Source organism: Pristis pectinata, chromosome 23, assembly GCF_009764475.1.
Source record: "Pristis pectinata isolate sPriPec2 chromosome 23, sPriPec2.1.pri, whole genome shotgun sequence".
NCBI classification, from domain to species: Eukaryota; Metazoa; Chordata; class Chondrichthyes; order Rhinopristiformes; family Pristidae; genus Pristis; species Pristis pectinata.
This window is the reverse complement of record NC_067427.1, coordinates 14,885,773-14,913,098: the sequence shown is the minus strand read 5'-3', so window position 1 is coordinate 14,913,098 and position 27,326 is coordinate 14,885,773. Positions and strand designations below refer to the sequence as shown.

At 42.9% G+C, this 27,326-nt stretch overlaps 1 protein-coding gene across 1 annotated transcript in view; it reads left to right on the top strand.

Moving 5' to 3' along the window:
• LOC127582289 (LIM/homeobox protein Lhx3-like) overlaps window positions 1-26,520 on the top strand; it is a 57,234-nt gene extending 30,714 nt beyond the window's left edge. Inside the window, 5 exon segments of the mRNA XM_052037467.1 lie at window positions 1,980-2,064; window positions 2,066-2,183; window positions 3,124-3,275; window positions 24,362-24,533; window positions 26,102-26,520. Coding sequence (XP_051893427.1) covers window positions 1,980-2,064; window positions 2,066-2,183; window positions 3,124-3,275; window positions 24,362-24,533; window positions 26,102-26,520 — 946 coding nt within the window.
• The last annotated feature ends 806 nt before the right edge of the window (window positions 26,521-27,326 follow it).

The following is a 27,326-nucleotide window of genomic DNA, read 5'->3' as shown; positions in this document are numbered from 1 at the left end:
TCTGTGTCAGGATCCATTCACTTATCAAGGTTTTGTTTCTGTTTTTCTGTGTGGAAGTACTATTTATTTATCCACTGGATACAGTGTCCATCTATCAGTGCACTGCCTCAACTTATCAATCAGGATATTCCTTCAATTAAACTATCTGGGTACGTTATCTATATCCATCGGGTCCTTGTTTCTATTGGTGTGTCATGTTACTTACACATATTCCCACCTGGCTATTCATTCTATTTATGTATTGGAATACGGTATCAATTTTTCTACCTATTTTAACTCCATATGTTGTATCTATTTATTTATTAAGATAATATGTTTTGCTATATGAGTAATGTACTTCATGCCCTTCTGGGGAAAGTACCTTTTTATTTCTCAGGATGGTATATTTTCTGTTCTGTTTGCTTGCTACATGTTATTATCCATCAGCAGACTATATATTATCTCTTTAGATTCTGTTTCGAGTGTCCAGTTATTTGTTTATGTTTATCTATTTGATCAATTAATACATTTATCAGCATTCTGTGTCTACGCATCTACACGGATCCACTTTTAAATTTGCATGCAGTGCCTATTTATTTGTATGGACACTGCATCTTTTTATCTAGAAACTGTATCTAGTTACTATCAGGATATTGTTTTTATTTATTTAAATCCTATCTAGCTCTCCGAATGTTGTGTTTTGTTTTCAGAGACTGTACCTGTTAAGACAGGTACCTGAAAACAGAAAATGCTGTCAATACTCAGCGAGCATCCATGGAACTAGAAACAGTTGATACTTCACGTCGGCGAGACCTTCCTTAATGTTCCGACCAACGGTCTCAGACCTTAAAGATTAACTGTTTAATCCCCACAGATGCTGCCTCTCCTGTTGAGTGTTTCCAGCATTTTCTGTTTTTATTTCAGATTTCCAGCATCTGTAGTTTTTTTTTCTTTTTTGGGGGATTGTGTAATTTTGTCCGTAAAGTATCGTACGATATCTTATCTATCTATTTGCGTATATTAGTTTGAGTGTTAGCTGTGATTCGGTTGGCAGCACTCACCGTTCTGTGTCAGAAAGTCATGGGTTGAGATTATAATATTTATCCATCAATAAGCACCACTAAAGCTGACAATCTGGTTGTGATCAGGTTATGTGTAAATTGGCCGCCAGGTTCTCTGCTGTACAACAGTGAAAATATTTCATGAAGCGCCTTGCTGGCTGTGACACACTTCTGAGGCGTCAAAGATCACGAAATGCACTCCCAAATATTTCTCAATATCCATTTTCTATCCAGATGTTGTTTAAATTCCAAGCTGGATATTAATTATTGAACAGTATTTCTGTGTGCCCATTCATAACAAAATAGCCACATTAGTTTTCTAATCTTCCATTTATTGCACAACTGTTTTGTGTGAAACATGACGCCACTCACTGTTTTCTTATTTATAAGCTCAGATGTATATTTATACAAAATAATACCCTCTCAGTTATCACCACCTGTCACGATTACGGGGCATCCCAAACAGCTGAGCAGTTAGGTGAGCAATTGTGAAGCGGAGTCAAAGTTGTAGTACCACTGGGTATGATGTTTGTCTAGCTGTCTTTCTCTGTGCAACGTCTATATATCTACCAACAATCTCCGGGAAGCAAATTCATAATATCTCACGATGTGCAGTAGTTGTCTAGCTGTTTACAGTTTCTGTCAAGTTGATCTTTGTGTATCCGTTTGCAGTAAGTGTGCAATATACAGAGACATATACTGTGTGTGGGTCTGACGAAGCATGGGTAGTATGTGTGCAGGTGTATCTCTAGGTGAGTGATCGGTACCTCTTTAACTAGCAAACCTTTATTAATCAGGGAGCATGAGCGCGATCTCTGTCGTGGCAGTTGTCACCAGCGCAGCTGTGGGAATGAAGCCGCCGCAAAGCTGCTGCCGTTCTCCAGCCACGGCCGCCGTCGACTGTACTGACACCGCTTCCCGCTGTGTTCACATTTGCAGGCGATTCGGAACGAAATGCGCCGCTTGTCAGCAGGGGATCCCCCCCACCCAGGTGGTCCGCAGGGCTCAGGACTTTGTCTACCACCATGCAGTGTTTCGCCTGCATCGTTTGCAAAGCGGCAGCTGGCCACGGGCGATGAATTTACCTCATGGAGGACAGTAGACTGGTGTGTAAGGGAGACTACGAGGCAGCCAAACAAAGAGGTCAGTGATACCAACCGAATGTATAAAACACACAGGACCATCCCATCGGCGCACAACCTCCAAACATTTAAGTAACACGGATATTTAATTTCTTGCTGGAATTATTAGGTCCGCCGTCAAACCATGTTTAATTACAAGAATTGACTAATAAAATGGAAGTAATCAATGATGCCCGCAATTGGTCAGGGAAGCAAGCACTAGACTCGGATCACATTGCGAAAGTTAGTTCTTTTACCCTCAAATAAAAAATTTTAAAATCTGCAATTACAAGACATCTGAAATAAAATCAGAAACGCTGAAAACACTCCGCAGGTCAGGCAGCGTCGGTGGAAAGAGGAACAGAGTTAAGTCTCAGCTCCGAGACTCTTCCAGTGTTTCCAGCTCTTTCTGTATCAATGAAATGTAACCCGGTCCGCACTCTCACATCTCTGGTCCGTTCTTCGTTCTTTTTGACGGGACGTTGTCTGTGAACCGTGAGCTCTCACACAAAGCCCGAATGCGCCCCTTTTGTGTGTATGTATCTATAATTCCGTGATGTGAATGGTAATATCTGTACACAATATGTACAATAAATGCGTGTAAAAAGGTACACACACAACCACATAGCTACACATACAAACATCTTTATGAATATATACAAACGGACGTGTGCGCCACGCACACATTCATCAGACGCACTGGTGTCTAGGGACCCGTGCACCCAGCCACACTCTCAGACACACCCCACAGATGCAGGGACGCAGCCTGTACTCAATGCATGTACTCAGTTTCTTCAGACAAAGACTTGGCGCACTCAGGAGGGCATTTTTTATTCTCTCCCCACCCCCTTTTACTGAGGGTATCGGGTACTCGTGCAGATCGTCAAAGGACACTGGAAGAAGGCTGCCTGTTCCTGATCAGTTGGTTAGATCACATCAAGGGGTCTTCTATTTCCTTTCAGAAGCAGAAACCAATGCCAAGAGGCCACGGACCACGATCACTGCCAAACAGTTGGAGACCTTGAAGAACGCCTACAACAACTCGCCTAAACCAGCTCGCCATGTGCGGGAGCAGCTTTCGTCCGAGACGGGGCTGGACATGCGCGTGGTCCAGGTACGGACATACAGCCGGTGCCTTCTCTTAGACATAATGTGGAGGCTGGCACTCGGAGCAGGAGCATTGCAGGAGATACAACCCAGGTCTGCCAGCATTCAGAGAGGCCAGTAATTAGACTAGGACTGAATTTAACATGTCTGTCCGACACTTATTAACAAGTCCTTCATCTCAAAATTTAAAAAAAATGCAGATGCTTGAAATCTAAAATGAAAACCAGAAAATGCTGGAAGTACTCAGCAGGTCAGGCAGCATCTGCGGAAAGGGAAATAGAGTTAATGTTTCAGGTGGAAGACTTTTTGTCAGAAACGGGAAGGAGACAAAAGAAGCCCATTCAGTTGCAGGGAGGGTGGGACGGGATGTCTCTAACAGGGTAAAACCGGGGTGATCACGGGGATACGCTGTAAACAAGGTGGTCTGGTCAGTGAGTGAATGGGAGCGGTTAGAGAGTGAGAACAGAGACAGAAAGATGTAGGAGTTGGGAGAGGCGGAACAGGAAGTCATGGCCAGCAGGTCAGACTGTGCACGCCCTCCACTCCCAAGGGGACCGGGGGGTGGGGGAACAAACAAAAAGCAAACTGAACCAACATCACAGATGGATGACTGATCCAGACAGAGAGCAAGTTGCCTGAAGTTGTAGAATAAGTCCAGAAGGCTGCAGTGTTCCCAAAGAGATGAGATGATGTTTCCCAAGCTTGCATTGGGTCTCATTGTAACAGTACAGGAGGCCACACACCAATAGGTCAGGGTCGGAGTGGGATGGAGAATTCAGGTGGCAGGCAACTGGAAGCTCAGGGTCACCCCTGCGGACTAAAGGCAAATGCTCTGCAAAGTGATCACCCAATCTCCAATGTAGAGGAGACCACATTGGTTGGAAGGGAAGAAGTGTTGCATCACCTGTGGTTGCAGGGAAAGTGCTGTGAGAAGGGAAGGGTTGGTGGGAATGGAAGAGTGGACCAGGAAGTCATGAAGAGAACAATTCCTGGAAAATGCTGAGGGGTCGGGGGTGGGGGGGGGGGGGAGACAGGCTGGTGGAATCCGTTTGAAGGTGCCTGAAATTGCAGAGAATGATCTGTTGAGTGGGTGGAAGGTGAGGACCAAGGGCATTCTATACCTGTTCTGTCCCAGAGGGGAAGGGTTGAGAACAGAGGCACAGGAAATGGATGAGATGTGGTCAAGGGCTTTGTTAACAATGGTAGAGGGGAAGTCATGGTTCAGTAACATGGAAGAAATTTCGAAGGCAACTGTATGGAAAGTTTCACCATTGGAGCAAATACAACAGAGACAGAGGAACTGGGAAAATGGAACTGAATTCTTACCGTAGGCAGTGTGGAGTGAAGAGCAGCTGAAATAGCCGTGGGAGGCCTGTTATGGATGTTAGCAGCTAAGCCCATCTCCTGAGATGGAGACAGTGAGATGCAGAAAAAGAAAGGAAAAGTCAGAGATTGGCCACATGGTGATGAGAGCAGGGTGGAAGTTGGCAACAAAAGTAATGAAATTGTTGACATTTGCATGGGTGCAGGAGGCAGCAGCCATACAGTCATTGATGTACCCTTGAGCGAGTCGGCTTGGGTACCCTTGAGGGAATTGGCCTGGGTACCCTTGAGGGAGTTGGCCTGGGTGCCCTTGAGGGAGTTGGCCTGGGTATCCTTGAGGGAGTTGGCCTGGGTAGGACTGGAACAACGACTGTTCCATGTATCCCACGAAAAGACAGGCATTAGCTGGACCCATGCAGGTGTTGATCTGGAGAAAGTAGGTGGAGTGAGAAGAAGTTCAGCCAGGCAAACAAGTGTGTTGCTGGAGGGGAACTGGTTGGGCCTCTGCTCAGGAAGGAAGCAGAAGGATCTCTGACCATCCTGATGTGGGGACAGAGGTGTAAAGGGATTTTACATCCATGGTAAGGTGGACCTGTTGGAACCAGGGAATTGGAAATGGTCAAAGTGGCAGGTCCTCCACCATCTTATATCAGAGGCATCGGGGACATAAGTGGGAAGGGACTGGACCAGAGGAGAAAGAATGGTGTCAGGGCAGGGAGAACTAAGTTTGTTAGGGCAAGAGCAGGTGGAAACAATGGGTCTGCCAGGGCAGTCCTGTATGTCAGTTTTGGGCAGGAGATACAAGTGGGCTGTATGGGGCTGGGACACCAGATACAAGGCTGGAAGTTCTGTAAGAAAGATCTGAGGATTGAGGTGGGTGACCTTCTGGGAGACCATGGTCTGATGTTCGAGAGTGGGTCATGGTGCAAAGGGAGGTATGAGAAGGTGTCTGAGAGCTGACATCAGACTGATGGCTGACCTCTGTCAGACTGAGGTCAATTCACCAGGTTACAACAGCACTGCCCTTGTCAGTGGGTTCGATGGTGGTATCCAATGTTGAAAGGACTGGACAGAATAGATGTGGCTAAGTTGTTTTCCTTGGTGGGCGAGTCCAGGACCAGAGGGCACAGTCTTAGAATTAGAGGGTACCTATTTAAGAGCAGATATGAGGAGAAATTTCTTTAGCCAGAGGGTCGTGGATTTATGGAATTCGTTGCCACATACAGCTGTGGAGGCCCGATCATTGGGGTGTTTAAGGAGGAGATTGATAGGTATCTAATTAGTCAGGGTATCAAGGGATATGGGGAAAAGCCCGAAAATTGGGACCAGATGGGAGGATAGTTTAGCTCATGGTGAAGTGACGGAGCAGACTCGATGGGCCGAATGGCCTACTTCTGCTCCTTTGTCTTGTGATCCGGGTTGGTTCTCAGTGAATAGAGTGCTGCAAGTTCAGAAGTGGGTAGGTTGGAGCGTGACAGTAGAGTGGAGAAGTTAAGCGGTCAGTGGTCCGCATTTAGCAATGAATCGGTCCAGAGGGGATACGCGGACAGATGGAGAGGCCCCCGTGGATCGGGAGTACTGGAGCCGGGTGAAAGGCTCCACGGGTTGGGGGTGAATGGTCCTGGGTAACGAACTGGGCACGTAGGTGGAGGAGGCGGGAGTACAGTTCAAGGTCCGGTCGAGCTCGGGTTTCATTGAGATGGGGAGGTAGGGGGAAGAAGCTAGGGCTTCTCCGAAGTCTGTTCGTTCGTGGTCAGAGGGGGGAAGGTGAGAACGATGGTATAAACACGACAGTGGGTGGGAGGGGGGAGGAAGCGATGGGAGAGATAACTCTGAGACTGTTTAAATGTTTCTCTGGAAATCCCGATAAACGAAAGAGGAATTAATGTGCCTGATCCAGAGAATAATTAACCAGCACCGCAGTCCCCAAACCCCTTCAAACCCCAAAGGTAAAAGGATGGGTAAAGCCCCTGGTTTGTTCTGCATTGATTCTGAGACGTTGGCGGCTCTCCGGAACCAGGTCAATGATTTGAAATATTTTAAACAGAAAATCCCAGCCAGCGGCAAGTTAGCGTCCTTTGGCCGGGGTTCAAAGAGGTTGACTGCCGTGGTCGGTCCAAACAGAGAGAAGCCTTGCTTCGTCTCCACTGCAGGGGTCAGCTCCATCCGTCGGGAACTGGCTTCACAAACTCCAAGCCCCTGGGCAGGAGTTTGCCCATTTGACCAGCTCATGGTCAAAGCGGATCACCCCTGCACCTCAAGCGGGCGCACAGTGTACAGGGACACCCCAGACCACAGCAGATACTACCGAGACAGGAAACTAAAACAGTGAATGCTGGTCAGGTCAGGCAGCAGCTGCCCATCGAGTTAACTTTTCAGATCAACGAGCTTTCCTGAAAGCTAACATTGACCTGAAAAGTTAACCCTGTCGCTCTCCGTGCCGCCCAATGGTCTCAGGGTGACCGTTGCCTCCAGTGACAGTACTTTGGCGTTCCCTACAGTTTCTACCCTGAGTAGTAGGACATGGTAACTGCTTCATAATCTCTCCAAATCCACCGTGACAACGACACAAGCCCAAGTCGGCATCTTTATCACAGGAGTTGTAAACACCATGGAATCAAATCGCTCTCGTCGCCTTGCGATGTTTTCGAAGTAGTGTCAAAGAGTTGCTTTTAAACAAGAGGAGGAAGAAAGTGGAGGTGGTGCGTTAGGTGTTCACACGGTAACATCAGGGGGACTGAGGCCACAGGAACAGAAAGGGACTCGTGGAAATTTGAAGCTCAGAGGCAGGTCCTGCGAAGGGTGGCTGTGTGCAGTGGGGACGTTTTGGAGCCACTACCCCTGGAGGAACGAGTGCAGGTTTAGTCTATTTAAGGATGCACTTGGTTTGAAGTGGGGAGGCGAGGTGACGGGGTGGGGTGAGGCGGTAAATAAATGTTTAATTGGATGATTGCAGGGATGAGAGGGGTTCCCAGGAAGAGAAACTAATTAGAATGGGTTTATAATCTCTGGATGAAAAACGCTATGATGCTGGAGGAACTCAGCAGTTTTTCATCTAGATTCCAGCATCTGCAGTCCTTTGTTTCTCTTATAATCTCTGGAGTTTAGAACAATGAACGGGGATCTTTTTAAACAAAATACCTTAATTTCAGAAGTCTTGGGAAGACATTCAGCCCGTGACTCTGCCCCAAAGTTAGGTAATATCATGCTTTATATCCCATATATTCCCAAACTATTTCCTGCTCTGTGAATCTTCTGATGCCCAAACATCTAGCGATCTTTGGTCTAAATCTCATCTGAATATTCCCAGCGCCCTGATTTGGAATGAAGAAACTTCTTCACCTAACTCCTAAATACTCTTCTACTAAGACAGTGATACCTGGTTATAGATCACCCAGCCAGCAACCATGCTGGCAAACTCCTTAATCATTTTATATGCTTCAGTGAAATTATATCCTGACAACAATACAAGTGACTGTCGGCATCTTCATACCTATCAAATCTAGGCTATTCCAGCCCAGTCCATTCAATCTTTCCACAGGGACAATCCCATTCACAATGCCCAACCCTCCGCCCACCATCCCAGTCAGGCGAAGTTTTGTTGCACTCCCTTTAAAGTAGGTATATCCCTTCTTGGTAAGCAGACCAAAATTTTCCTCATAGTCAGGGTGTGGTCTCATTAAGGTTCTTTTTCCTCCAGTCCATCCATGAAAGTGGATAGTGTAACATTTGTTTTCCTAATTGCTTCCCATACCTGATTTTCTGGGTTTCATGTCCCAAGTCCCCAAAGTCCCTCTGAATCCTCACGTTTCCCAGTCTCTCACCACTTAAAAACTACTTCCCCTTTCTATTTTACCTATGAAAGGGGATAACCTTACACTCAGATGGAATATTATGTGGAGAATGCTTTTACCCTTTCACTTGCCCCTTTGCCGCCTCTTTACTGTTTACCTTACTGTTTACTTTCCCTATCAACACTGCATCATCACCAAACTAGGATTCATTATAACAAGTCCACCTGTCGGGGATACAATTTGTAAGTAACTGAGATCCAAGTACTGAGTTTTGCATTGCCAAACCAGCAACAAACATGAACATGAAACAGTAACTTCCAAACATGAACAGTTAATCCTTACACTCTGTTTCCAGTCCATGATCAGTCATCAGTCTGCGCTAATACATTACCAACCAATACAAAAGCCAACAAACCTGATGTAGTGCAATAATCTCTGCATGATACCCTATTGAAAACATTTTCCATTGGTTCCCCATTACTTACCTTGCCAATTGGAACATCAAAACTCTCTATTTCTCTTTCGTCTGTTCCATTTGACTCTGCCTTATCATAATGGCCCACAATTTACAGTTTGTGACAAAGTGATACGGTCCACAAAAAATAGTTCTTTCCCAAGATCTAATGACCTATATGCTAAAAGCATTCCTTTTCTAATGACTTTGACTATGAGGCATTAATTCAATGTTGATCCCTGACCTCCAGCAGCTCTGATGTAATTGTTGGCTGTACAACCAATCACATTAAAGAATCTTCATAGACTGGAAACCAGGGATCAACTTTTACTCAAATTTTTAAACACTTTGTGGATTACTAAATATATATGTTAAGCCAGAAGCTGAAACATAAATCTTTTAGAAAATAAAACAATGTATTTTTAATCCATTATAACTGTAGTTAGAAATATTCACAAGAGGGAAAAGCAATTTACATGCACAATATTTGTTTATCATGGCCAAATGGCAATTCTAGCTTAGTGCAACAGTGCCTTTTTAAATTAGATTTTGAAGCCAGTTTATTGTGAGATTGTTCAGTAATACTGTATACCTGAAAGTCGCATCAGCTCAAGTGATTTCAGCTTGATTGTTGTGGAGAAGGCTAAAAACAGTGCATCTTGTGAGGTCTCACTGGATCACTGAAAGAAACTTCGGGATTTCAGGACTGATTACACAAGTGCAGAAAGCCATACATTTTGTCAGTTTTGTGGGTCACGACAGTGACCACTAGTGGTTTTGCCCCTATTACAGGCCATTGAATTTTTCAAAGATAAATCCTGCCATTTTCCTGTTGCTCAGATGGGGGTAATTTATTTCTTCAGTAATGTTTCTTTACCTTCACTACTTTGTTTAAGATCCTTTGCTTTCACCACTTCCCTGGTTCCCAACTATTCTGGAACTTTTTTATGCAACTTCCAGTATTTATTTAATGTCTCTGTACTTTCTTGGTGTACGTGACAAGGTAGATGCTGAAAGGCTTGTTTCCCTCAGCTGGAGAGTCTAGAATCAGAGGTTATGTTCTCAGAGAAAAGGATTGGCCAAATGAGATTAAAAAATTTCTTCAGTTCTGAATCTTTGTAATTTTCCACCCTTGAGGACTGTAGGAGCTTCAATGTTAACAGTAATCAAAATTGAGACTGACAGATTTGTTTTTTAGATTGTTGAGGGAAAGGAGAAATTTGGGGATTGTACTGGAATTGATGTAGAATTTCAACCTTGATTTTATTGAATGAGGAACAGACTCAAGGGCCATCCAGCTGGCTTCTGCTTCGAGTTATTACATTTGCATTCAAGGCCACAGAAGACTCTGCCCACTCTATTTCATCTCATGCTATCAACAATGTGTCGTTTGAGGACTGTACATATCAGCTCAGGTAGCTGGGTTAGGCAAACTACTTTTCTGGAGTCTGGCAACAGACATTTGTTCTAGTCAAACATCTCAAGACACTTTACAGGAGCATAATCAGCCAAATATTGACTCCAAGACACAATACATCAAATGACCAAAGGGTTGGAAAAAGAGGATAGTTTTAAGCAGCATCTTAAAAGCAGGAGACAGCAGTACAGAAGTCAGTGGAGAAATTCCAAACCTTAGGGCATATTTGCTGGGGGTACAGTCACCAGTGATTAGATACAAGAAGAGCATGGGATTTATGCACAGAAAGTGATATAGATTCATTGAGTCCAAAAATTCCTGTAGTAAACAGAAAGCAAAGAGAAACTGGTAACATTAGAGCTGAAACTATTGCCTCTCCTCCTCACAGAAATCATCCTTCATCACACTGGGGCATATTGTTTCATTAGTACAACTTAATGAACATATTGGAACTTTTTACTTGCTTTCTGTGAAACAGCTTGAAAATAAAGCAGTTTCAGAGAAACAAGCTTTTCCCTTATTCATTCTCTCTGGGATACCCTTCAGAGCACGTCTCAAGTGTGGAAGTTAGACATATATTGTAGAACCAAGGCACTTTTGCATAAACTGGTTAAGCAATTTGCAGTTGTTCTGGGAAAGCAGTTCATCTTGTGATCCAAGTAGAGCAATGAATTGGGGAGCATGAATTGTCACAGATGGAATGATTGGTTTCTATAGATGAGGTTGGCAGAGTGAGTGGCTTCCCTCATTTGTCCTTAAGTTAGTGTAAGGGCTGTCAGATAAACGTACAAGACTATGCTCAGTGTACCTCTCTTCCAACCGAAGTTTTGTAAATTCTCTGATGCAAGACAATTATTTTTAAAAGGCTTGACTGACCTTTTTTTAATGTTATGTATTTTGATGCCATTATTTAAAACTGCATGACAATTCATTAATGGTAGTTCAAATGTAATCTCAGGAGGACTTGGTATTATTAGCAGTCATATAAGACCACATCTCCCAGGTGTTTTTGAGCATTACCACACCAAGTTTAGCTGAACAGAGAACGTAAGTAAAGATTGACTGTAGCAATACTCAGTTAACAGATGCAAATTTCTGATCTGCAGCATCAAACACATTGACTCCCATGATACAGAACAGCTGGCATCAGGATAGGCAGGGAAGCAAGTTAACAGTTCAGTAATGATAATGTTATCACTTGGTCAAGAAATTCTCAGCAGTTATTCAAAGAATAACCTCTCTGATGCTCCAAAGTTCCAGCAACTTGCTGACAACTTCATTTCAAATACTAGGTTTTCCAATATTTGGTGAAAGTGTTCTGTGCCAACTTGCTGCACTACCTAGATACTTCAGTGCACTAAATTCCCAAGGTGCCAAGGCAAGTGGAGCTGCCTCACAGCTCCAGTGACCTGGATTTGATTCTGACCTCAGGTGCTGTCTGTGCAGTGTTTGTACATATTCCCTGTGACCGCATGGATTTCTGGTTTCCTCCCTTATCCCAAAGAGCTGCTGGTAGGTTAACCCGCTACTGTAAATTACCCTTGAGAACAGGAGGATGGCAGGAGAATTGGAGAGAATTGATGGTCACATGAGAGAAAATAGGTTATAGGGAAATATGAGAGAACAGGATTGATGGAATTGCATAGACTCCATGATTGCAAACAACCTCCTTCCATGTTGTAAGGAAATATTCATGATATGAAATATGGATCAGATTGAGAATGGCTGTGCAGTACCAATTGTCTCCACAAACCCAAAGCAAACGTGGATATGGTAAAACAATACCAAAATAAGTTGCAATTATTTAGGGCCTCCACCTTAGCAAAACATTTCAAAGTTCTACTGGAGTGTAATCAAACAAAGAGGGGTAAGTAAACATTGAGTCAGTGAGGTATTGGTATTGGAATTAGTGTAATATTGTCACTTGTACCGAGGTACAGTGAAAAACTTGTCTTGCATACCGGTCATACAGATCAATTCATTACACAGTGCAGTTACATTGAGCTGGTACAGAGTGCATTGAAATGGGTTTTAAGGTGGGTTTGAAGAAAGGAGAAGGAGTTAGAGAAGTGGAGAGGTTTATGGAATGCCAGATGGGGCAAAGGTCGTGATGGCTACACAATAAGCCAATGTTGGGGGAAAACAGTGTTCTTGAAGGATTGTAGGCCGAGCAGCGGTGACAGGGATATCAAAGTGTGAATGCAAGAAGTGATTTAAATACAAAGATAATTTTAAATTTGATGGCTGAGGAATCAAGTAAGATAATGAAGACAGGGGTGTTGAGTCAGTGGAGTGTGCATAGGCTGCAACAGCAGAGTGTTGGGTGGGCTGGAGCTGGTGGAGCACTGGGACAGAAGGCCCAAACTTGACACAATTCAGATCAAAAACTTGGAAGTTTGTATTTCTCTGTGTGCTGTGAGATATGAAATCAAGCAAGCACACTCACCTACTTTTCATTCTACATGTTCACCCAAGAAGAAAATTCGGGCCTCAGTTTAGGATCTTGTGCAAAAGGTGGTTCCTCCTGCAGTGCAGCACACCCTCAATTATACATTGGAGTGTCAGTATGGGTTATGTGCTCAAGTCTCTGGAGTGAGGATTGTACTGTGCCCCTTGACTCAGAGTGAGAATAAGCTGCAGTTCTTAAGGTGACCCACCATTATGAGAAGTTTCAGATCAAATTTATCAAACATTAGCACCAACTTTCAGTCTAATTATTTTGATCTGATCAATGAACTGTATCGTTAATTTTCTTAGAACTAGGTGACATCCAATAATTCATAAGGAACAGTCATTTAACTCTCCAAGTAAGCCTTGGAGCATGAAAACAGTAACACAATACACAGAGTTGGAATAAACAGATTATTTTCAGGCTGGTGGTTGTGACTGGTGAGGTGCCACGGAGATCAGTGCTGGAGCCCAGCTGTTCACAATCTGTATCAATGATTCGGATAAGGACACCAAGTGTAATATATCCAAGCTTGCTGACATTACAAAGGTGGAGTGCCAGTGTGGATTGTGAGGAGGAAGCAGAGAGGCTTCAGTGAAAAATAAACAGTCCAAGTGAATGGAGAGAAAATAACAGGCAGAATATAATGTGGAAAAATGTCAAGTTTGAAAACAAAAGAGTATTTTTAAATGGTGAGAGATTAAAAGTTTTAATATTCACAGGGGCTTGAGTGTCTTTGCACAATGATTACTCAATGTTAACATGCAAGCATTGCAAGCAATTAAGAAAGCAAACAATATGTCAAGAGGATTTGAATACAAGACTAAAGATGTCTTATTGAAATTATGCAAGGTCCTGATGAAACTGTACCTGCAATGCTGTGTACAGGCCTTGTCTTCCTGCCTAGGGAAGGATATATATGACAGAGAGAGTGCAACAAAATATTACCAGCTTGATTCCTGGGATAGGGAAGGGGTAGTGGGTGGTTTATCCTCTGAGAGGAGATTAAGCAGACTGTGCCTGTACCTCTAGAGTTCAGAAGAATGAGAGGTGGTCTCTTTGAAGCATACAACAGTCTCACAATGCTTGACAGGATGGATGCAGCGACGATGCTTTCCCTGGCTGAGGTTTCTGGGATCAAGGGTCACATCTCAAAATAAGTGGATAGCAACTCGGGATTGAGAGGAGAAGAAATGTCTTCACCCAAAGGGTAGTGAATCTTTGGAATGCTGTATCCAGGAGGGCTGTGGAGGCTCAGTGACTGAATATATTCAAAACATGGATTTTTTGATGATAAGGAAATTAAAGGATTTGGGTTACCGCTGAAGCAAAATATCAACCATTATTTTATTGAATGGCTGTGCAAGCAGGAGGAGTCAAAACGCCTACTCCTGCTCCTTTTGCTAAGTTTTATATACTGTATCATTGATCTAATCTGCTTGAATTTAAGAAGAAATGCATAAAATAATTTTTGGAAATTTTGCTTTATGTTGCTAGAGCATAGAAAACAAAACCGGTCCCTACATCCCCAAAAAATCAAACCCGTTTAATATAGCTGGTAGAGCTCAGAGCTCCAGTGATCTAAACTCCATCCTGACCCATGGTGCTGTCTGTGTGGAGTTTGCATGCTCTCCCTGAAACCCTGTTGGTCTCCCCTGGGTGGTCTAGTTTCCTCCCACATCCCAAAGACGTAAACGTCGATGGGTTAATTGGCCACTGTAAATTGACCCTTGTGTGTAGGTGAGTGACAGAGTCTAATGGGAGTTAACAAGAATGTGGAGAGAATGAAATGGAGTTAGCATAGGATTAGTGGAAATGAATGCTTAATAGATGGCAGTGCTCAGTATGCCAAGGCTCTGTTTTCATGCTGCCTGACTCTGACAGTCTATGAAATAAACCTTCAGTTACAGCTCAGCCATGAAAACGACTACATTGCAGCATTGGCTGCCTTTGAATTATTGCTCTGCTTCAGAGTTACTGCTGATTTAACTGGACACAAGAGAACATGCTGCCATCACAACTTTGTTTCACTGTCGAAATGCGATGAAATGGTCCAACTGCTTCAACATAATCTGCAACTTTGCAATTACCTTGTCTCAGAATTGTACAATCCTCAGAGTAATTGGATTCAATTTAATATATAATTACTCAAATCAAGGGTTTAGGATTAATATATATGTCCTATTATATTAAAATTATATGGAGTATAATTTATCTGCTAACTTTTGTCAAAAGCAGTTCAGTCTTCAACTGTCCTGATTCCTCCTCCACTGTGACATTCCTATAATATTCTTTACAGGTTTGTCATTCATCTTCTGTTTCTTGTTTCTGGTCCATAATTTAAGTATGGACCAGATTTAAGTATGGACCAAATTTAAGTAAGACAGAACAAGTATTGAATGATTCTGTTCCACACCCCCGGATTATATCTTCAGTCTGTTCCAGTCTTTCAACATACCCCTCCATACTCTCCAAATATACTCCTTAGAGTCAAACTTCTGTCAATCAACCAATCTACAGTTAAGGAAAACACTTTTCCTTTTATCTGTCGGTAGTCGGACTATGAGGCGTGTCATCGTTTCGCACTATATTAGATCTTAGATTTAGAAAAAAACTCAATTTATGTTATTCTCCAAGTCGCTGCAAAGACTCAGGTATGTCAATTTGTTAATGAATGTCACACAAAGGATAATTTGTATGAAGAAAGTTTTGGCTTGTCTATTGTTAAAAAACAGAAGTAAAAGTAAAATGTTGTGTCTGACTCACACTCAGAACTCTGCTGCAAATCAGGGGAAAAGTGGAACAGTGGAATAGACGTATTTTTTGGTAATATTGTAATGATGCAGCTTTCTTTACAAATTATCTCAAATATACCATTTAGTAGCTTATTCATCCTTAAACATGTCTCGCCACCACTGTCTGCAGGGGATTCAGGATGATCAGTAAATGCTGTCCCTATAAGCATCAGGTAAAACCTAAAAAATGAATGTGAAACAGGTCATTTCAAGATCACAATCTTTACAAGGAATGCTTCTGATCAGAGACAAAAAGCAGTCCCTAACTTATAAAATTAAAAACTTTGTAAGACTTAATAAGTCACAGTGGAGGAGGAATCAGGACAGTTGAAGACTGCTTTTGACAAAAGTTAGCAGATAAGTTATACTCCATATAATTTTAATATAATAGGACATATATTTCTTTTTAATTATTTAATGCTTTATATTATTACAGAACACATTTGATTGAATACAAGCAATTTTTGATAGACACTAACAATAATTATTGAACTGTGATTTTATGCAATAAAGCAACAGAAATGCAGTGACACCCAGTGCCTTTCGCTGGACATTGAGTTCAATTTAGTTCCCCTGTGGATATGCATTCCTTTCTCAGCATCTTGGTAAGGTAACAAAATAAGCCCAAGCTGCTGCTGCCTTAATCAGATCAGGTAACACACTGTGAAAGTTAACATGTTGCAGATGCTGGAAAACTGTAATAAAAACAGAATCTGTAAGAAAAACATAAATCTGTAATAAAAACAGAAAATGCTGGCAACACTCATTGGGTCAGGCAGCATCTGTGGAGAGAGAAACAGAGTTAACGTTTCAGGTTGGAGATCTTTCCATCAGACTCTGGAAAGGCCTCTTTCTCACTTCTGTTGCCAGCATTTTTCATTCACACAGTACACCTCGGCACAGATTAAACTACATATCATCTCCACTCATGCATATCTGGTGGAAACTCCTGGGATGCTACTTCTGAGGCCATGGTTACAGGCTACTTGCAAACAGAATGAAAGACTTGTCTACAAATTCTTAAGTCTTTGCAGGTAACTTTATTCCCTTCTTCCACTTTAAATCTTCAATTGCTTTCTCTCCAAGTTTTTTTAACACCTGAGGAGGACTTGGTTGAACCACTAGATTCTCAGCTCCTCCAAGTTGACCGGGACTTTGTGGGGGCAGGAACAGAGTCCACTGGATCCACAGCTCCTCAATAGGTCCTCATCAGCATGGATGAGGTGGGGATCTGGTGCCTGTGATCTGACTGACCATACCACCACTGGACTGATTATTGCAGTGGCAAAGGAATGGCATGCTCAAGGGGTCTGATATACTTTGCATCTGGCCCCTCATCTTTATGCTATTTGAATGGAGCCACCGACCCAATGGAAAAAGATAAGTGCTTGAGCCATTTTTTAACATTATTTTACTTAATATTATTAATTGTTAGTGTTTTATGGTTTTTACATTTCTAATATATATTTTTTAATTAATTAAATCTATCTGACTAGCTTTGCAAACTAAACAGACGTTTGAACTGTTCATAACTGTTTAGCTGCACAGGTTGACTCTGTGGTCAAGAAGGCATATGGTGTATTGTCCTTCATCAATCGTGGAATTGAATTTAGGAGCCGAGAGGTATTGTTGCAGCTATATAGGACCCTGGTCAGACCCCACTTGGAGTACTGTGCTCAGTTCTGGTCGCCTCACTACCGGAAGGATGTGGAAGCCATAGAAAGGGTGCAGAGGAGATTTACAAGGATGCTGCCTGGATTGCAGAGCATGCCATATGAAAGCAGGTTGAGAGAACTCAGCCTTTTCTCCTTGGCATGACGGAGATGAGGGGGGACCTGATAGAGGTAATAAAGATGATGAGAGGTATTGATCGGGTAGATAGTCAGAGCTTTTCCCCAGGGCTGAAATAGTTGCCACAAGAGGACACAGGTTTAAGGTTGCTGGGGAGTAGGTATAGAGGAGATGTCAGGGGTAAGTTTTTTTACTCAGAGAGTGGTGAGTGTGTGGAATGGGCTGCCGGCAACGGTGGTGGAGGCGGAAATGATAGGGTCTTTTAAGAAACTTTTGGATAGGTACATGGAGCTGAGAAGAATAGAGGGCTATAGGTAAGCCTAGTAATTTCTAAAGTAGGGACATGTTCGGCACAGCTTTGTGGGCCGAAGGGCTTGAATTGTGCTGTAGCTTTTCTAAGTTTCTATGTTTCTATAAAACTTTGACACCTGGCAAAGTATCACCAGGACATTGCAGGGGCTGAGCTTCAGGATGTAATACTTCAAGCCTGATCACTTTACAGAACTCACTGTATCTCGTGAGCTGACTCTGGGTTCTGGAGAGTCAACCCCTTCAGCTGTCCTTATCTGGAAAAAGTAAATCCAGACAGCAGGCTGGGTCCAGAATAATGGGGCCCTGTGAGAGGGATAGGAGGACTCTCTGTCAGAGGATCTCATGCTCATGCTCCCTCACCCCTGGGGGCTGCTGGTGTTATCTGAGTAATTTTCTGTGGCACAGCAACTTTGAATAATCTGGCATGATGACTTCATGATACTGCCTCTCAACTGCTATCAATCAAGGCTTGCTGTTTCTATTAAGGTAAGTGGCAAATTATGGATCATGGATCGTGACTTTACCTTGCCAAGTGCAGGGATGTTTGGAGATTAAGAAGTTATAAAAGCATTGGCAGTACAGAACCAGTCCAGCATTCCTGTCAGCTTATGCTCCATTTATCTTCCGTGTGCCCTTCTTTATCTGATCTCATCCATGTACCCCCCTATTCCTTCTCTCTTATTTGTTTATTTAGCTTCCTTTTAAATATATCCATGCTACTCTTCTCGAGTACTTCCTATGGTAGCAAGTTCCACACTCTCTGGGTGAAGAAATTTCTCCCAAATTCCCTAATTGAAATCTATTAGCAACTTTCTTAATTTATATTCACCTGTTCTTGTCTCAGGCAAAGATGGAAATATTTTCTGTACGGCTACCTTATCAAATCTTTCTATAATCTTAGGCCTTTATGGTGTGTAGATATTTGTTAGAATGTACGTTGCCTGTGGAAAGAAGCCAACTCCATGGGATCAGTGCCCCTGCTCATCATATGTTTGATGCTGAGTTACCCAGTTCTGACAATAGTGCCAACAGTAAGTACTTAGTCACAGTGATTGTTCACAGTTTATACTGAAGGTCATCTTTGCTGTAAGGCTTGGAGCTCTCTGCACACACTGCTCATGATTGAACATACAGTTGTAATCACTCAGCATGGATAGCCAAATATACAAAATAAAAGAAATTCCATTCTTTTTGAGGATTGTTCACTGAAAGGCGATTAATTGAAATCTGGCAAACTGATCGAAAACAATAAATGAAAGAATTAACCTGTTAGTCATGGCACATCATGAAACACTTCTTTTTAGACCACCTAGTTTAGAAAATAAAACCATTCTGAATAAAAGCTAAGGGAAAAGGTGACTTTCATTATCTTTGCCGATCTGGTGCCAAAGGACCACTCGGATGAACAGAGTTAGATGTTGAATGGGTAGTTTTCTGCTAAGTTCATGGTAGAGAGAAAAAAAACTGTTGACTGCATGCGACCGTAACCATGACAACCTAAAGGAAGGATTAGGATAATGCAATGGTTTTCAGCTTTGCTAGGACACTAATGCTGCAATGTAATACTGGCAGCAGGACTCTGACCTGACTTCAGAGAGTTGCTGTGTGAGACGCAAGCTGATACTTTGAATGAAAATTGATGTTGTGCTGCTTATAAAATGCAGGAAAATTTGTCCAGGCCATTGCTAGTGTTCAATGCCTTCACCATTCAGTTAAGAGTGATATGCTGCCAAGAACTTGTAGTTACTTAACCACATGGGTTCAGAAATGATATAAATGTTACAGGATTTGAGATACCAGTTCTCAACTGGTTTGAACTGGTTGATCATCTTATATTTAAAATTCCATAAAGAATAACACTGTTTAGTGTGAAACCTGGTTTGGAGAGTGTAGACAGATGTCTTGGATACATTGAGCATACTTGAAATGCTCCTGGAGCTGATTTAGATGTTTACAGAGTGTGAAGCTTCCAGCTCCTGCTCATTCCATATTAAATACAGAGATCTTCTAGATGGGAGAGCTGCATCTTGGGCTGAGTAGTACAACTGAGGCATTGGCTGGCTGGAATCCATTTTGCTGGTAATGATGATATAAATTTGATCAAATGCTCCTGATTCACAGACATTTCAAGGGCAGTTATGCTCCATTTCCTGTCTCGATGTGATAGTATTCTCAAAATGCAGAACTAGGTCACTGTGATCTTTATTACTTTATTATTTTTAGTTTTGCACCAATTATGATTCACATTCAAAACCATCACTTTTTTATTTATATTAAGTATCTCACTGGCACTCTGACCTCAAGAAACCTGAGCACAGTTACAGTAAAACTCGTTAATCTGGCATGCTCGGGACTTTGGTTTTGCCAGACAAGTAGCTTTTTTGGAATTTCAGGTGTTATTTTAGTAATACTCCAATGCACTTTAAAAAAAAACAAAATCATGTTGCACAGAAACCTTTCAGTGAGCCCAGTAAGTTTCAAGGGAGCATGGGAACTGGGGCTCCATTAAGTGAGGGGAACACAGCAACCGTGACTGATAGGAAGTGGAGGAACCAAGGCCCCAGCAAATGACAGAGACCATGGCAACCAGGGCAAGCTGAGTGGAGAGAAGCACAGAAACTGTGGCCCTGGTGAGCAGACGGGAAAAGTGGCAAACAAAACCTGGAGACCCAGGTGCCGAACCATCAGGAGCTCCAAATGGTCAAATAGCAGATGATCGGACTTTAACTGTTTGTAGAATGGACAGTATAACTGGCGCTATAGCAACCCTGCTCTATAATGGCACATTGACGCAATGTATTATTCCATAGGTTGAAAATTGCACTCTCAGTTTCATCCCCAGCAGCTTTGAGTGATAGAACTAAGACCTCTAAAATTTGTTGGGATGCCAATGAAATATCCAGAGGCATCTTCTCATTCAGGTATCATCAGTTTATTCACATTACATACCTGTACTGATGCCTTAAACATGTTCTTGGGATGGTGGCAACCCTGATAAGTCTACAATTACTGCCCATTCATAGGTGCCCTAAGAAAACAATGGTTGGCTTCCTCCATGAAACCCTTCAGTTCATGTGTAGATGATGATCCCAGAATGGTTTGGGGAATGGGTCTATTACCATATTCTGTGGTTTGAAGTTCTTGTTAGAGGAGGCTACAGGGGAACCTGATTGAGAGTATATGTAGATTGGATAGAGAGAAACATTTCACTATCAAAGGTGTCCATAATCAGAGGCCACGGGTTTAAGGCAAGGTGCAAGAGAGGATCGGGGAAGTTCTTTTTCACCCAGAGAATGGTTGAAATCAGGACCACACTGCCTGAGGGGTTGGTGGAGGCAGGTACTCTCACAACATTTAAGAAGTATTTAGATAAGCACATGAAACACCTTGGCATAGAAGGCTAAGGGCTGAGTGTTGGAAAATGAGGATTAGTATAGTCAGGTGTTTGATGGTCAGCATGAACATAGTGGGCTGAAGGGCCAGTTTCCATGCTGTATGATTCTATGAGTCTTTGATAACATTTCATGTTGGGATTGAAAGTGATTTCATTCAAACTGAGGCCAAAATCTAAATAGAGTCTAAGTCTAAAAGAGGCAAGCCATGAAGGTATGAGGCCTGATTCAGCTACAGTAGAGTGAAGAACCAAAATTTTTTAAAAAGGTAGCAAAGGAAAGATTTTCGAATCTATGAACTTTGAAAGTCCATAGATTCTAGTATAGTCCCCCAATATTTAAGAAAGGCAGGAGAAAGAAAGCTGGGCACTGTAGACCAGTTAATCTGACATCAGTAGGAGGGTAAATACTCGAATCCATCATTGTTAGTGATAGCAGGACATTTAGAAAATGATATTAGGATTGGGCAGGGTCGACATGGATTTATAAAGGGGAATCGAGTTTGACAAACCTGAGAGTGTTTTGAGGTTTTAGCTAGTAGATTAGATATGGGAGAACCAGTGAATGTGGTGTATTTGGACTTCCAGAAAACCATTAAGGTGTAACACAAGGTTATTAAACAAAATTGGAGCACATAGATGTTGGGGTAGTGTACCAGCATGAATTGTGGATCATAATGGACAGAAAACAAAGAGGAGCAATAAAAGGTTTGTGAGATTTTGACTAGTGGGTTGCCCTAGGGATCAGTGCCAGGTCTTCAGTTGTACATGTTATATATATCCATGATTTGAATGGGAGAATCAAGTGTGTTATATACAAGTTTTCTGACAATACAAATCTGTGTACCGGTGTGGTTTGTGAGGAGGATGCAGAGAGATTTTCAGGGACATATGAACAAGCTATATGAATGAATGAAGACATAGCAGATAGAATACAACGCGGACAAGTGTAACATCATCCAATTTGGTAGAAAAGAAAGAAAATAAGTTTTTTAATGATGACAGATTTAAAGGTTGGTGTTCAGAGGGACCTGAATGTCCTTGTACATGAATCACATAAACTAAAGTGCAAATACAGAAAATAATTTAAAAACCAAATAGTATGTTGACCTGTATTGCAAGAAGATTTGAACACACAAGTGAAGACTGGAAATATATAGGGCTCTCTCAAGACAGAATCTGGAATTTTATGTACAGGTCTCATCTCCCTTTCTGAAGAAGGATATATGTGTTTCAGAGGGAGTGCAATGAAGGTTTACCAGATTAATTCCCAGGATGGAGGGGCTCATTGTATGAGGAGAGATTAAGCAGACTGGCACTATCTTCACTTGAGTTTAGCAGAATTGAGAGTGATCTCATTGAAGTATACAAAATTCTTTCAGGGTTTGACAGGGTAGATACAGGGTTGATGATCAATATGCTGATAGATCTTTAGATATTAGAGGAATCAACAGATATGGAGCAAATGCAGAAAAGTGTCATTGAGGTAGGAGATCAGCCATGACTTTATTGAATGGTGGAGCATGCACAATGGGCAGGTTGACCTACTTCTGCTTCTATTTCTTATGCTCTCATATCTTCTCCATTCAATGCTTTACCAAACCACTTGTCAAGGGACATAATTAGAAGCTGCAAACAAAACATGGCTAAGTACTATTTTGGAAGCAACAAACTGCTGTTGACTTTCTTCTGCCATGAAATGCCTGGCACCATGTCCATTCTTGAATTACTTTTCATGGCCACTGCTGCCTTGGTTATCTGGCAAGAACAGTAGAATCTGTCACCTCTCCCATCAATTTGTTTAGCTGGATTAAAAACAAGCTGCTTGGGGAACTCAGCATGTCAGGCAACATCTGTGAAGGCAGAGGGACAGTCGATGTTTTGGATCAAGACCCTGCATCAGGTTTAGCTCGATACACTGCCAAGAACTTAGATTTACTTAACCATGGGTTAGCCTTGATCCATTTGAGTGTCAGACCAGTCTCAAGGAGCTGAATAGCCTACTTCTGTTCCTTAGTAATTGTGAAATGTAGGATACCAGCCCTCAACTAACATAGAACATAGAAAAACTACAGCACAATTCAGGCCCTTCGGCCCACAAAGCTGTGCCGAACATGTCCCTACCTTAGAAATTACTAGGTTTACCCAGAGCCCTCTATTTTCTCAGCTCCATGTACTATCTAACAGTTTCTTAAAAGACTCTATCATATCCACCTCCACCACTGTTGCTGGCAGCCCATTCCATGCACTCACCACTCTCTGAGTAAAAGACTTACCCCTGACAACTCCTCTATACCTACTCCCCAGCACCTTAAACTTATGTCATCTTGTGGCCACCATTTCAGCCCTGCATGTTCTAGTTGAATGTTTTGACACTACTCTGGTGCTGTGGGGCTGCCTGTGAGCAACAACAGATGGTAGGTGAGTACGTTTGAAGGATGAGGACAAAGTGTTCCTCTGCCTCTCTGAGTAGGACATTTAGACTGAAAATGTCAAGATGTTAATGATAGGGACAATCCTTGCTTCAAGTGTGAACCATTGTACTGTGAGGTAGTAGGGTGGACTTTACACTTACCAAGCTTGGAAATCTTCCATTTCTGTTGATATTTCAAGGGGAACATGAAGAACTCAGAATTTTACCAAGCTTTAAATGTAAGGTGGTATGATCCCTGGGGCTGCCAGATTATGAGCGCTAAACTCGTGGCAATAGTTGGAGAATAAACAATCTACATTTATATTGTGTCTTTGATGGCTCAATTTAATTTAAGAAATCACAAAACACTGCACAGCCAATGAAGGACAACATATAGGGGTCTTTGAATATAGGAGGGGAAAGAGCTATTGACTTTATATGTTTATATATATGACTATAACGTATATGGTCTTTGAAGATAGGAAATGCCATGGTCAATTTGCCCAAAGCAAGGCCCCACAATGAGCTATGTGGCAATGACATGATAATCCACGTTGGTTATATTTCTGACCAGAACACAGGGGACTATTTGCTCGCTCCAATGGGTCCTCAGTTTAACGTCACATCTGATATGTGCCATCTCTGACAGTGCAATGCTCCCCTAGTATTGTGGTTGAGTGTCAGCCTGGATTAATCCCTCACGTCTCTGGAGTGTGATTCAGAGGTGAGAATGCTACTAATCATGCCACAGGCGACAAGCTGGGTACATTCCGGTGGCCTATAAGTCATTCATTGAACCGTTGTCATCACTACCACATAGCACTGCCCTTTGAAGCAGTGACGCTGACTTTTATATTTCAAGGAGTGAAACTGTCATCCAACTAACTTCACAGATTGGTGAGTCAAAATGATTTGACACTTTGGATGTAATTCACCTCTTTGTCTCTCTAATAGGTTTGGTTTCAGAACAGGAGAGCGAAGGAGAAACGATTGAAGAAAGATGCTGGCAGACAGAGATGGGGTCAGTATTTCAGGAACATCAAGAGATCCAGAGCAAGCTCCAAATCAGATAAAGACAGCGCCCAAGATGATGGCGTGGCCAGCGATGCTGAAGTGTCCTTCATAGGTTTGTACCTGACAGCAGCGGAGAACTGGAGCTGAGTTTTTCTCATAACAAACCCAGCAGTGAGCTCCTCAGGGCCATCACAGCACTGGTGAAATGTTTAAAGGCTGGAATTGTTCTAGTTTGAACAGAAGAGGTTAAAGGGAGATCTATTAAAGGTGTTCGGAATTGTGAGGGATTTTAACATGGAAAATAGGAGAGAAATATCTATTGATATCCATCTACAGATCTGAGGTGATTGGCCAAAGAGTGAGAGGTGTGTGACAGAGAATTTTATTAGTTACTCCATGAGTTTTTAAAACCTAGAATGCATTGCCAGAAAGACTGGTGGAAGCATATTCCATAGTAACCTTCAAAATTGAATTGGAAATTTTGTTGGGCTGCAGGGAAAGAGATGAGGGAGAGTGAGATTGATCAGACAGATCTTCTAAAGTTGTAGACACAAGAGACCGCAGATGCTGGAAGGGTTTTGACCTGAAACATTGACATTCCTTCCCCCCTCCCCTCCCCCACAGATGCTGCTCCACCCACTGAGTTCCTCCAGCAGACTGTTGCTGTCCTAAAGGTGAGATGACTCCAAAAGCCTCCATTAGGTTCTCCACACAATCTCCAAACGGACAATGAAGGGATAGAAAGTTTAATAACGCAAGTATCTATTTACAAAGTTTCCCCATCCCTGAATCCCAGCACCTCACAGCCCAACCCTCTGACTTGAGGGTCTTCACTCAAAATGAATTAGTGTGAGATGAAGGAGCATCCTGCAGGGGGTGGTGAGTGGGAGCATGAGAATGTGGCTAGTACACCCCAGAGAAATGCTTCCAGTCCCAGTTGCCTTGGTTCTCCTTTCAGGAGCTCTCCTCCCTGACTACAGTGTTCATCCAACTCCTTATCTTGAAGCGTCGGGAACCCCTTGACGTGTCGGCTTCCTACCCTTTGGTAATTTAAATTTGAAACTCCCAATCCCAAAAAGGTTTCATTCACATGGGTTTAATTAGCAGTAATATTTATCACTGCTTGTAATGAACTTTTGGAATCAACCCCGGCAACAGACCCCAGTAAATGAAACACTTGTGTGCTTGGAACAACCGATGGTCTGATGGATGACTGCCTGGAAACGGAAGCAAAATAATGTGGAGACTAGAAATCTGAATACAGAAAATGTGGGAAACCCTCGACGGGACAGGGAACATCTGTGGGTACAGAGACAGAGTTAACGTTTCAGGTCGAGGCCCTTTATCGGTTCAGACCAGAGGCAATGCCTGGGTCATTTGAGGAATGTTTTCTTGCCACCTGTGGAAGCTGATGCTGGATTTGGATCGCAGCTCTTGAATCCTCTCTCGGGTTATGTCTGTTGAGCTCTCTCAGAGCGGCAGCAGGAGCACGGGCGAGGTAAGATCTTCCGGGCAAGCGAACGGACCGGCTCTTAGGCACTGGGAGATCAGGCGAGATCTGGTGTTGAGTTTTCTGGGAGTCGGGGCGAAACTGCTCCATCCCACGTGGGTAGAATGATCCGGCTATCAGAAGAGTTGCATCTTAATGTGCTTTTGTTCATTCTTTGTCTGCACATATAGACGAACATTCAATGTCAGACATGGGACATCCGAATGGAATGTATAGCAGCATGAACGACGCCTCTCCAGGTCTGGGCAGACAGACTGCGAGCAACGGGGGTTTCTCCATAGACGGGGCGCTGCCCCAGGACCAATATCACGACCTGAGATCCAACAGTCCTTATGGCATCCCGCAGTCGCCCGCGTCACTACAAACCATTCCTCCCCACCAGCCTCTTATTTCAGGACTGGTGTACCAGGACGCTGGCTTAGGCCTTATCGCTCCAGGAGGAGGAGGACAAGGTATGAGCCAGGCCATGCATGTTTTGGGAGCAAACGGACCCAGTTCGGATATCTCGACTGACAGCAGCGGAGGGTACCCCGATTTCCCGGCTAGTCCGGCATCCTGGCTGGACGAGGTGGAACATGCACAGTTTTAACACACCTTGTTTTAAAACAATACTCTTCGATCAAACAAGGTAACAACCCTGTAGCGTTTTACAGCTTCATTAGCCGGGACCTCGAGGACCGACCACTCATCGTGTGACGGCGAAGATCTCCCAGTGACACTGACGACAGCGACTACAGCCCCTCCCCAATTCTTGTTTCGTTGTTTGAACAAAAAACTTTCTGTGCGTGGCACCAAGTTACTGTTTTTCCAAAACACACTGACAGACCGTGTTAAATATGTTGAGTTGCCAAGCAACACTCATTGCAACCGAAGTGGTCTGTATTTTTACTTTATATCTGATTATGTGTAAATCCTATAGCCCGTAGTTAATGTGATTCTGTTGTGATCCTGGCTGTGCATTTCAAAGCATCACCCCTTAACAGCGGTGATACGAACGATCTTTGTTTAAAAAGTGTCGAAACAATGATTGAACAGAACGGCATATTAGAAAATTGTCTGAAGTTAAACGCCCGATATTGTCCATAGTCCTTCATTTGATCTTAACTATCTTTACAGCCTAGAGACTAGTGTTGGCCACGGCGTGTAAGGGAGAGGGGAACCTTTTTGCATTTATTAACCAATTGGTTATCCCCGTTGGTGGGATCTTCCCGTGCGCACATTGGATGTCCAGTGTTCCTAATGGCAACGGTGCGTTTGCACTTAATGAGTTGTGAGTCGTGTTGGGATGTCCCGCGGCCCGAAAACAGCGCGATGTCTTTGCATGTTATTTCCTTTTAACGCCCACAGTTTTAATGCCAGTCTTTGGGGAGCGGAGCGCGGCGAAAGTGACCGCTG